Genomic DNA, 14,667 nt, shown 5'->3' with positions numbered 1-14,667 from the left:
CATAAAAAAAAGATTTCAACTTTTTGAGCTCATTTCATTTTCTGAGCACGGCGCACGACCAAAGCAAAGTGTTGCAAACTGAATCGTGTTTAGAGCACTAATATAGTTGTGTTAATGCAAGGAATGTACTTGGGAGTTGTAAATGTGATATAAGTTGAATAGGAAAACAAGTAAACTATTTCATGAACGGATTGGATAAAGGTTGTTTTATTTACACCTGCATTAGAAACAGTGGCGAATCCATCAGTGTGTTGGTGAAAGGGTAATACTCTTGGAAAATTAAACAGATAACTTTGTTAGATACTTACTAGTTATACCTTTAGATTGATTCCAGCTTGAATGCCTTTTTTAAGGAAAGAGCAACCTTTTCTAGTTGACTAAACAAGGTTCTATTTTCTTGCAACCAAAAAAAAAAAGCCAACCACCTTGTGGCTCAGGAGGTGGAGAAAAATCGCGGGAAATCTTGCTGCTGCCAGTGCCTCCCTCTTTCCCCCCGGCTAAGATTCAATTTCAAGTTCAAATACTAAAATTAGAGTAAGATTCCTAGCACCCCATTGCTTCAATTATTTTTCTATTCCCTTTTAAATACTTAAAAATGAAGTTGTTAGTTGTTATTAGTATTTTTGTCTGCCTTGTCAATTCCTTATCATTACCATTCACTCAGGATTCAGTCGCCTTCTTCAAGGGGGACAAGAGTAAGGATAGATTGATCAAGTTAGGACCAAATGACTACAAAATTGTTACAGAAGAAGAAAAGTTAGATTTAAAAGCCAAGAATATTAATTTCATTGATATCACTAATCAAGTGCCAGTAGATGTTGCTGTTGAACAAGGATTGATATTGAAACCAAGTCCAGTTTCTTTCTTCCACAATTTATTCCTTCTCGGAGCAAAACAGATTAAAACCTTAAAAAAACCAGTTCCTATTTATAAATACCCCGAGATTTCTGAACCTCGGAAAGCAATTACCAAATTGTATGAACAGATTGATACTGATTTAATGTTTGAAAAATTGAGCAAATTTACTTCCTTTTATACCAGATATTACAAATCCGAATCTGGACTTGAAAGTGCTGATTGGCTACTTCAACAAATTTTGGATATTATTGAACCAGTTAGGAACCAAGTTAATGTATCCAAGGTTGACCATGGTGATTGGGATCAATATTCAATTATTGTTTCAATTCCAGGTAAAGGTACCACTGACAAGGTTATTGTCGGAGCACATCAAGATTCAACAAACTTATTATTTCCAAATCTTATGAAAGCACCAGGTGCAGATGATGATGGGTCAGGTACTGTTACTACCTTGGAAGCATTTAGAATTTTAATCGAAGCTTATGCTGCAAAGAAATTTATTCCTTATAATACTTTAGAATTCCATTGGTATTCTGCCGAAGAGGGTGGATTGCTTGGTTCTATTGATGTTTTTACCAAATATGCTGCCAAAGAAGAAGTTGTCATTGGGATGTTGCAACAAGATATGACTGGTTATACTGCTGGTTCCATAAGTGCCGGTGTTGAGCCTCATTTTGGATTGATCACTGATTACACCAGTGTAGGATTAAACGAATTCTTGAAATCTGTTATCAACGTTTACAATTCCATTCCTTATCATGAATCTTCTTGTGGTTATGCATGTTCCGACCATGCCTCAGCTTTAGAAAATGGATACCCATCATCTTTCTTGATTGAAAGTGAAATGAAGTATACCAACAAGTATATTCATTCTGTTATGGATACAATTGATAGATTAGATTGGGATCATATTAAAGAGCATGTCAAACTTACCATTGCTTATGCATATGAATTAAGTTTAGCAACCGATGTTCGCTCCTAGATTAGTTATTTTTAATAGCCAATAAAAGTTCTCCTGCCAACACCTTTCTTACTACAGCATATTTAAATCTAGTGAAATTTAAATCAATACAATAGTTTGGATTTGGTTTTGAAGTGCTTAGTTTATTGATCGTAGCACCTTTAAAGAATGTATCTTTATTGTTTTCGCTTCTGATATGGCAGTGGTTCACTGGGAAGTACAAGTTCCAGCTCTTGAACCCAAATACTATTTCAAAGAATCAAATTCTCTTTAGGTTCTTGTTCTTCAAAGTCATTACTGTAAATAAGAGTGGAAGGGCTCATTAACTGTATTTCCAAATCATTGGTCAACTCAGGTGGCTTCAACTAGATTAAAGGGAGATCCACTATTGAGTGGTTTTGTTTGCTGTAACTTCAGATTTAAATCTGAATCTCGAGAATTCTGTTTCGGAGTAAACGAGAATTGTAATCGCTTTTTCCGTAATTTGGGTTCTCAGGAGCAATATTTAGGTGGCGAAACTTGTTCTTTCAGTAATAACTACCAATGATCAAGTATATCCCATTTTCTGAAACACATTTCGTCCTCATTTTCATTTAGAGCGTTTAATTTCTTAAATTCTGAAGTTATCACCTTGTAATTAAGCCAATTAGCAAGTAGTGATTGTATTCTATTTGCAACAACTTTTAAAAAAGCCCATATAATTTAGCCAAGGTACACTACCAATATAATCACACTTTTTTTTGTTGTTTTGTTTTGCCCTCACATTGTAAAGTCAAGGGCGCGATAAGAGATAAACCACATTACAATCCCCCATAAAGGAGAGGGGGAAAAAAGGGAACATACAAAAACAAATAAGGAAATTACAAAAAATCTTTCTTTTGCTATTGTTTTCTTTAGCTTATATACCGATTAAATTACAAACAATTCACAAATCCAATTCAATAGTTTAAAGTTGTCCATATCTTAATAGCCTGAACTTAAAAGGTATGTGTTAGAAAAACATGGGGAAAGTCGTGATAACCCGTTTTTTTTTGTGTGCGATTTGGAAGGCAAATTCTAAACTAGCAACAATTGGAATTGTGGGTGTATCCAAACGCCACTAAGTTATCAAGACTTCAAGTTTATTCGTTAGATAAGTACTAACCGGCATTACCGAATTATAGTCCCTTGTTCATACAATGAGATCACAATTCAAAGACGAACATCCTTTTGGTATGTATTGCATTATCGTCAGTTACACAGTTTGTTACTAACGTACGATATTTTTAGAAAAGAGAAAAGCCGAGGCAGCTAGAATTGCCCAAAGATTCAAAGATAGAGTTCCCGTCATTTGTGAAAAGGTTGAGAATTCCGATATTCCCGAGATTGACAAGCGTAAATACTTGGTACCAGTCGATTTGTCAGTTGGTCAATTTGTATATGTTATAAGAAAGAGAATTAAGTTGCCTAGCGAAAAGGCAATTTTTATTTTTGTTAATGATATCCTTCCACCAACCGCTGCTTTAATTAGCACAATTTATGAAGAGCATAAAGATGAAGATGGATTCTTGTATGTTTTGTATTCGGGTGAAAATACCTTTGGGGAAAAAGTTCCAATAGACTTGTCTTCTATTGATTTCAATGATTTAAGTGATATTCCACGTGATATTTAAGAATAAGATGAAGTATTTTACAAATTGGATCAAATGATTATCTCACGTTTTCTTCACATTTTATTGATAACTATGAGGTTATTCTCTCTAGGTAGTAAATTGATTTCTAAGAATGTTTATTAATGGCATTGAATAAATGTATACTTAACTATAGTGTAAGATGTAACGAGCTCAAGTGAAGGCACGTGGCTATACACACCAAGGATAATATGGTCTTGAAGAAACGTAGGTTTCTATATTGCCTTTTTCTATCAGTATTAGAGGAAACAAGAATCAGAGGGAATTAAATGCCTACCACCAAGCACGAATTCCTTTACTTCCATATTAAACTACATCTTTCTTGATCGGTTAATTCGGCTATTTAGTAATATGACATTGAGCCATTCTATGTGCAAATGAATAATCTTGTAATTCAGCAATTGTTTGCTACCAAAGCAAACATAGAGAAATGATCTACGTTCAATAATCCAAGCCAAACTCTAGAAAACGATTGCAAGCCCAGCAAAACCCACTTCATGTTTAAACTTATCATTAAGTTTGGATAAGCCGAATTGCATAGGCAAGCCGCAGACTTCGTTAAAAGTGACAGAAAAAAAAAAAATTAATTCCCCATAACGGTTTTCTAAATCGGACTATCGGCAGACAAAACAATAACTGATTTTGTGGTATCCATTCTCATCTACTCTATTTATACTCTCACATTCGTTGCTACAAAGCTAATGTCGAATTAAAGAGTTAACCCTCTAATGTTTCTGAGTTGTAGAGAATTGCAATGATTGTTGGGATGTTAACATAGTTGTAAGGAGAACGATTGTTAGCAGGGTATGGTTGTGCAAGTGCAATAAGTTGATACTAAGAAAAAGTTAGCAAGACTGACTATTGAACTACTACTAGGGTGCTTACTTGATCATAATTTATATATTCCAACAAGAACTTAATCCAATGGAGGATATCCAAAATATTTATTGTTGATTCTGTTTAGTTAAACTTACAGCAGCCTTCCTTATTATCACCTTGTAGCATAAAAACAAATACCATATCTAATATCACACAAATATTCTATCAATAGTTCAATAGTCAATCTTAATTACTATCTTTAGTACTAACTTATTGCGATTCTACTACTAAATACATCGTCAACGATCAGTCTTGTTACAACCCAAAAACCTCCCCCGGCATAGGACTCCATATTTCGGATATACGAGGTTGTATTATAGAAAAAGTCTAAATTAAAAACGTAGAGGAGTCTTTTGTCAGCGAGATTTTATAATCAACCAATTCTTGACGCGGGTTTAATTGCACAAAACCTATGCCTAAGAGATAACCTGTAAGATTTTCAGACAACTTGTCGGAGATTAGTCGAGCAACATGCCAGGGGCGTTACAGTTGTTGAAATTTGTTTACAATGTCTGGCAAAATGCTGATATAATAATTTTGAGCCAATTTCTCCATTATTCTGGTTATATTTTTAATTAGGTTTATTCCTAGTATAACTTATCTTTTCTTACTAAACTATTTTAGGTGATATCTCGATGGTTCTATTCGCTACATAACTGGCATCGTAAGGTTTCTATTCGACTGTATCACTTATTGCTCTAGAGATGTTACACTAACATTTAGAGATTCATTTGGAAGATTAAATTTTTGGCAAAGCCTGATCCATTCTTTTATCAGGTGGAAGTACCAAACATTCTTGTTTATTGTTGTTTGAGTAATAAATTACTGCTGCTATTGAATTACGAACAAAGATATAAGGGTAATTTCAATCAAATGAAATGGCGAGTTTATACTAATTTTAATCTCAACTATATGATTAATCCTGCTTATTCCGTTGGCAGCCATATTTTCTTGTAGTAATTATTTAGGGCTTTAGCCCTAAATACACTTAACAATATGCAGTCCCATAATATTAACGATTTTCTAGTGCGATGAGAAACTGAGACGAAAAAAAAAATGCGACCTCTTCAAACTTTTTATAAATAGATGAGAAAAAAACACTTTGAAAATAATTTTCATCCTTTCTCTTTACAGAACAAGCAATCAAAAATGGCTACGTATGTGAACTATACCTTGAAACAACACTAGCAATCGACACCAGAATAAGCTCTATGGTTTATTGGGATTGTTAAGACGTTAAGCAAACAAACTAAATCCTTATTCATTACTTGTGGTGATGAAGAAAGGTAATGGGCTTTACCTGGTTAGAAAATATTTCTCCATGTATTGCTCCATTCAATACCCCTTTGGGGGGTATCTCTCGCAGTCAATGTGAGGTCTTGTCATTGTCAACACTTGGATACTATTGACTTTGATTAAAATTATCTGCCAAGGGAAAGTCAGATTATCTTGCAGCTGAATATGTGAATATTCATTAAGCTTCGTTTTAGCCAATGCCTGATAGATCTGTTTTCCTCTGAGTATATTGAGAATCTTTGAGTTGGGAAATGGAATGAACCTGGCCGTTCAGTTCCATATTCAAATATAATATCTTTCCGATTTATATACCAATTCTATTTCTCATTGACCGTATTATAGAGGGAAACACTTTGTGCATTTTGTATTTTGATTGCAGGGCTCTTTTAAAGACCTTGTATACTAACAGTGATGTAGTACTTTGAAACCAGAAACTTTGCAAAAGAAGGCTAAGGCCCAACAAAAGACCGCTGAAGAACGTGCTGCTGCCAAGAAGGCCAGAAGAGCTGTATGTATAAACTAAGTAAGTGACAGTTGAATCCATTTTATTTTTGAAGATGAAAACAACCACAGAATTTTGGCTAGCTTCGGCGATGTTGTCATTCAATTAACCATCTTTCGGGACTGAGAAAATAAAACTAAACAGCATTTGGATTTCACTGGAATATATACCAAGATTTCTAATACTAACAGAATTATTTAGGCTTCTAAGGAAAAGAGACAAGCTATCTTTGACAGAGCTGCTGCTTACCAAAAGGAATACACCGAAGCTGAACGTTCCGTCATTGCTGCTAAGAGAGATGCCAAGGCTGCTGGTTCTTACTACGTTGATGCTCAACCAAAGTTGGTTTTCATCATCAGAATCAAGGGTATTATGAAGATCCCACCTAAGCCAAGAAAGGTTTTGCAATTATTGAGATTGACTCAAATTAACGCCGGTGTTTTCGTTAGATTAACCAAGGCTACCCAAGAATTGATCAAGTTGGCTGAACCATACATTGCTTACGGTTACCCATCTTTAGCTACCATCAGACAATTAGTCTACAAGAGAGGATTCGGTAAGGTTAACAAGCAAAGAATTGCTTTATCCGACAACTCTATCATTGAAGCTAACTTAGGTAAATTCAACATCTTATCTATTGAAGATTTGATTCACGAAATTTACACTGTTGGTCCAAACTTCAAGCAAGTTAACAACTTCTTGTGGCCATTCAAGTTATCTAACCCTAACGGTGGTTTCAGAACCAGAAAGTTCGAACACTTTATCCAAGGGGGTGACACCGGTAACAGAGAAGAATTCATTAACGCTTTAGTTAAGCAAATGAACTAAGTTAATTAGTGAATTTATTCATTTCTTTACCACAATTGAAAAGGTTATTGTTTGAGTATTAATTTATTGTATATCATCTATAATAAAATGGTAATCTTTTGAACTGTTCTTTTCTTTATGTATTTTAATTTAATGGGGTTTTTATTTTGAAGTATTACTATATTAAACTTAGCTATACAGTATGTTCCCTTTACTACCAATCCGTAAATCTATAAATAAGCTCTTCTAGCCACATTATTCCCCTCCAATTGTCAAAGAATGAACTTCTTGTTAACCAACCACCATTGAAATTATAATCATCATATACATATTGTGCAGTTTCACACTCACCCTTTGATCTAATAAAAGCCATAATAACATAAAATATTAGCTGTAGTATATTCCCCACCAAACAAGCAGCAAAAATCAATGCAATTATATTCAATATAAACATTTTTACATCTTTATTCTCGTGCTTGTATTGAAGATAATAAAGATACTGTTTAACAAAGGGAAGATTCATTAAAAATCCTTTAAGCTTAGTATCTCCAGTTGAACCAACTGGCAAGTTTTTCTGTAGGTTTTCAAAGATCTGATCTTGGTGATTTAGGGTCTTTTTGATTTCATTCAATTCTTTGAAATTCTCGGCTTCCTTCTTCTCGAGATCACTGATGTTTTCTCTATACTCTTCACACACTTGTTCCAAACTTTTAATTACCAAATCACGATCCTTTAATTTGGTCAATAGGTTTCTTGTGGCGCGTTCACCGGGAATCTTTGATAATTGTGATTCCAAGGAACGAACATGATTCTTTAGCACCGAAAGCTCATTATCCAATTTCCTTATAGATTTCTCTTGCTCTCTATTAATCCTACGTAAGTTGAGATTTTCAGTATTTTTCAATTCAATCTCGTGATCTTTGTCATGAATATATTTATCCTTGACATGCAATTCCTCCCATAGTAATCCCTTATCTGATTTAGCTCCCAGACGTTCATCCAGAGGCGTTCGCAGAGACAATGGTCGCAGTACTGGTACAATAGGTGATTTTGTGTGTTCGTCATAACCTGAACTTGGCACATTCAAGCACCGTCGTATGTCAGATTCACCCATATTGAATCTTGTTTGTAATAATTCTTCAAACGAATGCATCTCAGCCGCTGCAGAGATGAGTTCTTTAAGTTGAGTCTTTTTGATTTTCATATCTTGTTTTTTCTCAGCCAATTTGATAAATAATCTCATCTCATCTTCAGTCAATATTGAACCAATGGCCAATGCCTTTTCAATTTCTGCAATTACTGATTGGAGTTGACTGGCATAGATATATTCACGGTTCACTCCTCGAGCTGTTCTTATCCAACTAAGATTAATTAAGTCATCAACAGGTCTAGATATTCCTATAGCCATGATTAGCTTTTTATGTCTATTGAGATAGTGACTATAGTGTGAACGAATAAAGAAAGCGTGGAAGTTACCTTATGGTTTGGTTGTAAAAAACAATGTGTAAACAATCACCAAAAAAAAAAAATAAAGTAAAATAAAAAGACAGAATACTACATGCAAAAGTTTAACGCAAAAATTTAAACTCATACATTTTAAACTCTCCCTATATTTATAATAACTTTTATTATGTGCCAAGAGATGCATTAATTATACAGTTACATATGTGTTATTGCTATAAAGCTTCACACAAGTTTTAAATTACATTCTATTTTTTTTTTTAATCAACGCGTCTCTTTTTCAAGAGATTGTAAGTTTGCCTCGGTTTTAGTACTTTCTAAATTGGAAATATCATCAGTATCTTCTTTCTGCTCAGTTGTCACAGGGTCAATACCCTTTTCTTCTTCTTCTTTATCCAATTTAACCAGATCTGGCTGGCCAATCTCTTCTTTTGTTTCTTTGGTTTCTTCAAGCTTCAATTTAGAGTCATCATTCTCAGGTAGAAGCTCAATTGCTGGTGCCAAATTTTTATCTTCTACCTCAACTGCTGCTCCAACCAATTTATCTTCCTGGGTCTCTACTTGCAATTGTGAATCATCACTATTTTCATGGATTTCTTCTGCAACATGCTCTGTAACAGTTGGAGCTGGATTACTGTCTATTTCCATGTTAGATAGTTCAACTTCTTCATCTTCTTGTTCTGCCACCTCTCTAGAAGGGTCATCCACGGTTTTTTCAAGAGCTTCAGCTTTAACAGGTTCTAATTGATTCTTTGACGCCTCCATATCTTGAGATTCAATTGATTTTGACTCACTACTAGCTACTTCCACAACATTATTACTTTCGACAGTTACTTCGCTCATCTTCTTTTTGGCTTCTACTTCCACTTTAACAACTTTTTCTGGAACATTCACATCTATAATTTCTGTGACATCATCGGTTGTCAATGCAGTCATAGTTGCAGGAATTACATTATCATTTGCTTTGTCAATATCTTCAACTTTAAATTCGGTAGATATCGGTTCATAAACCTGTTGATCTTTAGAATCTATTTTTGGAGACTCAACTGGCATTTCATTATAAGATTGCACTTGGCTATGTGTAGGTTCAGCAGTAGTACTGGTAGCTTCCTCTTCAGCTTCACCCTTTTCTTCCTCGACAATCGTTGAAACTTCTTCAGTTTTGATAGGAGTGTCTGGCTCCGAAATGGTATTAGTAACTTGTACAACTGGCACTAACTCAACGTTTGCTCCAGAGTTGTCATCCACAACAGAGGTTGGCTCTTGTAACCTGATGTCTTCATTCTTTACCTCTACGGTGTTCTTAATAGGTGGCTTTACTTCAGCAACCTGTTCACTTGCTTGTAAATTAGCATTCATTTGTGATTCCTTTAAAATATTCTCAAATTCCTTAATCAAATTCAATACATGTTCCCACAAATCGTCAAGGAATAACCCACAACCATATAATTTTCTCAAAATAAACCTTAATGAATCCAACTTAAGTTCGATAGTAGAAGATCCATTTACAATAGCAGCAATCTTAGTTTGATACTCTTCATGATACTTGTCAAGAGTTGTAATAATTTCCTTCAAAACCTTTAATTCATTCGTTGGATAAACTTTCAATTGTTCTCCTTGGCTGAATATAGACTTTATGCCATCGAGAGTCATTTGTGATTCCAAAAACAGATCTTTGGTATTGGTCGAGTCAATTAAAATACAAGTTGGACATTTATACTTGTCATCATCAGGATTTGATGTCTCTCTAACACATTGGACATGATACCATTCATTACACTTATCACATTCCACCATAGTACCAAATTCATATTCACGACAAATACAGTAAAACTTAGGTGATACATCCAGGTCCTCATCCACAAAGCGTGCTGTATAAGATGAGGACTCTTGATAGTTATCATCTTCAGACAAGCTAAATTCAGATTTGTAAAGTAGTTGATACAATTTCTCAATTAATTTTGTATTCAAGGAAAGTTTTGTATTCAAATGCTCCAAATCAACATCTTTGCTTAAGGTAGTCACAATTTTGATTTTATCAAATGTTTCAAATATTTGCAGAACCCATTCTTCAGTTTTGGTTAAATTGCTAGATAATAGAGAGTCGGTAAATTTCAATCCACTTTCCACAATTGAACTTTGTAATTGTCTGATATCTGCGTAAGGAAATTTAGTTTCAGCGGCAGAAGTATTAAAATTCTTAACATGAGTAATTAATTTTGTGTTCAAATGGAGTTTAGACAATTCGATATAATTCTCCATTGAAATAAACAACTTTTCTTTTGAAAATCGTTCTGCCATCTTCTGCAATTCATTCAAATCCAATTCTTCCGCATATTGATAACATAAAAATCCACAAACTTTAGCATTGAATTGTTTGCTTTGGTTCAAAATAACTTCAATTTCCTTAATTAGCTCCAAGTCCGAAGTAGACAAGATTTCCAATCCCTGGTTGAAAAACTCAACTAAATTATCCAAAGTGAACACTTCTTTCTTATCAGCATATGGATCAACTCCTTTTTGGATTAAATCATGAATCTTCATCCACTTCATGCGATCTCTTATTCTAGTTATAAATTCCAACGAAGGAATTTCAAGACCAAAACTTTCTCCTAAACTAATCAAATCATCAAATTCTTGAAGTGACTTGTTTCGTCTTGATAGCAATGCTCTTGTTGCATTGTCAAAATTCTCAATTTCAGTTTTAAACTCCAATAATTGTTCAATTTCAGGACATGAGAAGTTCAACCCGGGCACTTTCTCAACTAGGTTAATTAATTCAGTTAATCCAGGGCCATTGGCGTTACTACCACGACGAGTTTCATTCCCGTTTCTAATTCTTTGTAAATGTTTAAGAGACAATACATTCTGACATTCTTCAATGAATAAATTAGCGTCGGTGATAAATGTTCGCAAGTTCTTGATGTAGTTTTTAAACACAGCCAATCGACCATCATCAACTTTCTCATTTCTGATAGCCGAATTTGTCAAGTAATTAATTGAGAATATTGAAGAATAAATCTTTTCGCCTTCAATCAATAATGACTTGTAAGTTTTCAAGGAAATGTCGCCATTTTCAGCCATTAAATCTTCATAGTTTTTCGTCCATGCTTCATAATCCACAGAATAATTATTCAAGATTTTTGAAAATGATTTCAACTTATCGTCGGAATAAAATAATTGCAATTCAACTGTAAGGTGATTCCAATCAAGAGCCAGATCTTCTTGATACTGCAAATAATTCTCCAATGTAGTTATAAAACTTTCCTTAGTCTTGGAGTCAACCAAAACCACACGAGAAGGGAAAACATTTCCCAAATCGTCATCACTAATCATATCGGTTTCTATAAACAGTTTTTCGTCAATCAATACTTCCTTGATTTTGAGTTTTCTAACTTTATTCCGTAAATCAATCTCTCGGGCCAATAAGTCATCAAACAACCCTCCAACTTGAGAATAAATCTCCGAATCAAAAGTAGTATTATGTCCACTATCATACATCTGGGCTAAATTAATCAACAATTTAAAAATCAGGAAATTAGGCAAGATGCTTTGTTTAGCTAACCATTTCTCACCTTCAACTGAGAAATTCAACCACGTTTTAGAAGCAAAGTTTACCGACTCACTCAAATTGAACCCAAACGAAATAGTTGAAGAATAACATTTAGGAAATTTGATGATGAATTCACCCGGTTCTTGAATGGTTGTCGTGAACCTAATTCCATTCTCAGCCAATATTTTCGGGGTTATCATAAGCTCTTGATTATACTTGAACCTTTTATTATGTAAATCAATCAACTTTTGGAAATTTGGATTCAAATGCTGTAATCTGATATCATTTTCTGTATTTATTTTGTTTTCAAGGGACGACACCAATGCATCATATTCCATTTCTTCCAGTCCTCCTTTCATGGCTTGAATCAATTCAGGAATATCAAGATGTTCACCACCATTAACATGAGCTCGATTTTTAAACTGCTGGTTGAGACTAAGCACTAATTTTTCAAACTTGTCAAATTCCAGTTCTGGAATGAAATACCATCGTTTTAAACCACCAAAGAATTGGTAATTGGCCAATTGTGTGAAATGGTCTTCACAATGCCAATTCTCGGTACTGAAAGTCATACCAATATTCAAGTTTGTATTGGTTAGTTCTTGATTATTAGTGTCTTGTTCATACAATGCTCCCAACAAGGAATTCTGATGAGTTGGGAAATTGTGCAAATTCCAAGGATGCAATGCTGCTTTGAAAAGTTCGTCGACATAGTTTTTTGAATTAAATTCACCTAAATCAATCTGGCTAGTGGTGGATGTATTGATTAACGATGGTTGGCTACCTTGTAAGAACGTAGTGACTGATTTCACCGTGGTTGTACGAACAACTTTACTGGTTTCGGTGTTTAAATGTATACTATTCAAAGCATTCTTGAAATTAATTAAATCATCCCCAATCTTAACAAAACCTGATCCATTAATATAACTTGGTATGTCTTGACCTAATTCTAATTCAATACCATTATTCAAAATATCATGAACTTTACTATTAGAAACAAAGCTCCAATATATCTTTTCAAACTCATCATAGGGAATAACATTTCGGTCTAAAATCGAACTATCGTGATTATAAGAACTTTTAAACTCATCTGGATTATTCTGAATAACAAACTCTTGAAATTTCAAATCCTTTTCCATAAATTGTCTCAAGGAATATATAGATGCGGTTTTCACGGCTGATTTTAATCGGGAGTCATCTTGATATGAAACCTTGTTGGTTCTCATGGTTTTAATAGCATGATTTAATTGTGATTGTGGTAGTATAGGCGAATCAACTACATCGTTTGGTCGTCTATTTCTCTTCCTTTCATCTTGTTTAATGGTAAAAATGTTTGGTTGTTTTATATCTACTAAATGAGGAGAATTCAATAGGATCCCTTTAGATGATTTTGATTTAACTGATCGTTTATAGTCTTTGGCAGAACCAATGATTAGAGGTGGTGGTGGTGACATGCCCTCTCCTGTGTCTGGGTTTAAAATTTTAGGTCTTTTGTTTGCCAGAGATTCTTCACTTTCCGAAGTACGTTTTCCATTGGATAAGAATTCCTCCTTTATATCTTCTTCTTTTCTGACAACGTAGTCGTATTTCTTAGACCCCAAATATAACTCAAATGGATAAAGGATTCTTTGGTATGACGCTTTTAAAGAACTACTCAAACTGGTCATAATTTTCCCTTTATATCCCAATTCCCTTCCGATTTGAGCCCACAATTTCTTATTAATAACTTCCATAAATCCACCACGGATAATCACCGACCTAAACAATTTATACAAATCAAGTGGACGTTTGTCAATCATAGGAAGCTTATTCAAGTAAAATGGCACAGCACTAGTAGGAGGGGAGGAAGTATTAGAATTTGAATTAGATGTAGCAGATGTAGGCGCCGTTGTGGTAGTGTTTGGTGTGCCAGGTGTAGCTCCATTGGGAGGTACAATAGCAGTCAGTTTCTTCCAGTCAATAGGTTCATCGGGTTTGATAAACTCCAGATGTTCACTTTGATGAAATTTTAGTAAATCCTGATGGAATCTCAACCTCATGATTAACTCATCCTTCAGAGGGTTATTCAACAATTTATTAGTTTGGAACCAAAATAAATCTGAATTTATTTGAATAGTGGATTGAAATAATTCCGTGTCTTCTCGTGGTAGTCTTATCTTTATAGCTCCCGAACGTCTACCTAATGCCAGTACACTTTCTATGAATGCAATAGGATCCAAGCTTTGTTGAGAATTCAACTGGAAACAAGGAATATCGTTGGGAGAATATGGTTTCGGAGATGGCGGCACAACTGTGATCCTATTAGGAAGATGGTGATAATCTAAAGGAACGTTGGCCTTTGTTTTCAGTTGAGGGAATGTGAATGGATTATAGTTGAAATTGGTGGTTTGACTATTGAATGAGACAACTTTATTATCCTTGAGGAGTTGAAAAGTTCGTAAATCTGGTAGATTTGAATTGTCAAAGAATCTTGGTGATTTTGGAAACTTTGACATTCCCGTATCTATTGTATCATGGTTGAATGATGTCATATTGTAGGATATTTTCACTTCTTAGGAAGTGTGGTAAAAAAGAGTAGCAAGCGAAAGAACTATATTGTTTTTGAAAGTGGAAGCCAACAGTTGGTGATAATGGGCAGAAAAAGGCAGCACTTTGAGGCCCAGAAAATTAAATTTAACAA

At 34.4% G+C, this 14,667-nt stretch overlaps 5 protein-coding genes across 5 annotated transcripts; 3 read left to right on the top strand and 2 right to left on the bottom strand. All coding sequences in view use genetic code 12, as the record gives it.

Moving 5' to 3' along the window:
- Nucleotides 1-495: 495 nt before the first annotated feature.
- SPAPADRAFT_58552 (putative aminopeptidase) lies at nt 496-2,454 on the top strand (the record flags this gene model as incomplete). Its single annotated transcript, XM_007372677.1, has 1 exon — nt 496-2,454. The coding sequence occupies one exon, from the start codon at nt 596-598 to the stop codon at nt 1,838-1,840; it is 1,245 nt and encodes a 414-aa protein (XP_007372739.1).
- Nucleotides 2,455-2,997: 543 nt separating this feature from the next.
- On the top strand, nt 2,998-3,471 carry AUT7 (ubiquitin-like protein; the record flags this gene model as incomplete). The annotated part of the gene is made up of 2 exons (XM_007372676.1): nt 2,998-3,031; nt 3,089-3,471. 2 exons carry the CDS (start codon nt 2,998-3,000, stop codon nt 3,469-3,471), a joined length of 417 nt encoding a protein of 138 aa, XP_007372738.1.
- A 2,027-nt stretch (nt 3,472-5,498) lies between these two features.
- Nucleotides 5,499-7,841, top strand: SPAPADRAFT_58549 (60S ribosomal protein uL30; the record flags this gene model as incomplete). The annotated part of the gene is made up of 3 exons (XM_007372675.1): nt 5,499-5,525; nt 6,082-6,172; nt 6,368-7,841. 3 exons carry the CDS (start codon nt 5,518-5,520, stop codon nt 6,992-6,994), a joined length of 726 nt encoding a protein of 241 aa, XP_007372737.1.
- Nucleotides 7,188-8,381, bottom strand: SPAPADRAFT_132013 (uncharacterized protein; the record flags this gene model as incomplete). The annotated part of the gene is made up of 1 exon (XM_007372674.1): nt 7,188-8,381. One exon carries the CDS (start codon nt 8,379-8,381, stop codon nt 7,188-7,190), a length of 1,194 nt encoding a protein of 397 aa, XP_007372736.1.
- A 1,418-nt stretch (nt 8,382-9,799) lies between these two features.
- SPAPADRAFT_131982 (uncharacterized protein) lies at nt 9,800-14,482 on the bottom strand (the record flags this gene model as incomplete). Its single annotated transcript, XM_007372673.1, has 3 exons — nt 9,800-13,446; nt 13,513-13,817; nt 13,971-14,482. Coding segments are annotated over 3 exons (4,464 nt in total), but the record flags the coding sequence as incomplete, so codon positions are not given.
- Between the last annotated feature and the right edge of the window lie 185 nt (nt 14,483-14,667).

The sequence above is a fragment of the Spathaspora passalidarum genome (genome assembly GCF_000223485.1).
Source record: "Spathaspora passalidarum NRRL Y-27907 unplaced genomic scaffold SPAPAscaffold_1, whole genome shotgun sequence".
Taxonomy (NCBI): Eukaryota; Fungi; Ascomycota; class Pichiomycetes; order Serinales; family Debaryomycetaceae; genus Spathaspora; species Spathaspora passalidarum.
The sequence above is the reverse complement of the archived record's forward strand: the minus strand, read 5'-3'. Positions and strand labels throughout refer to the sequence as shown.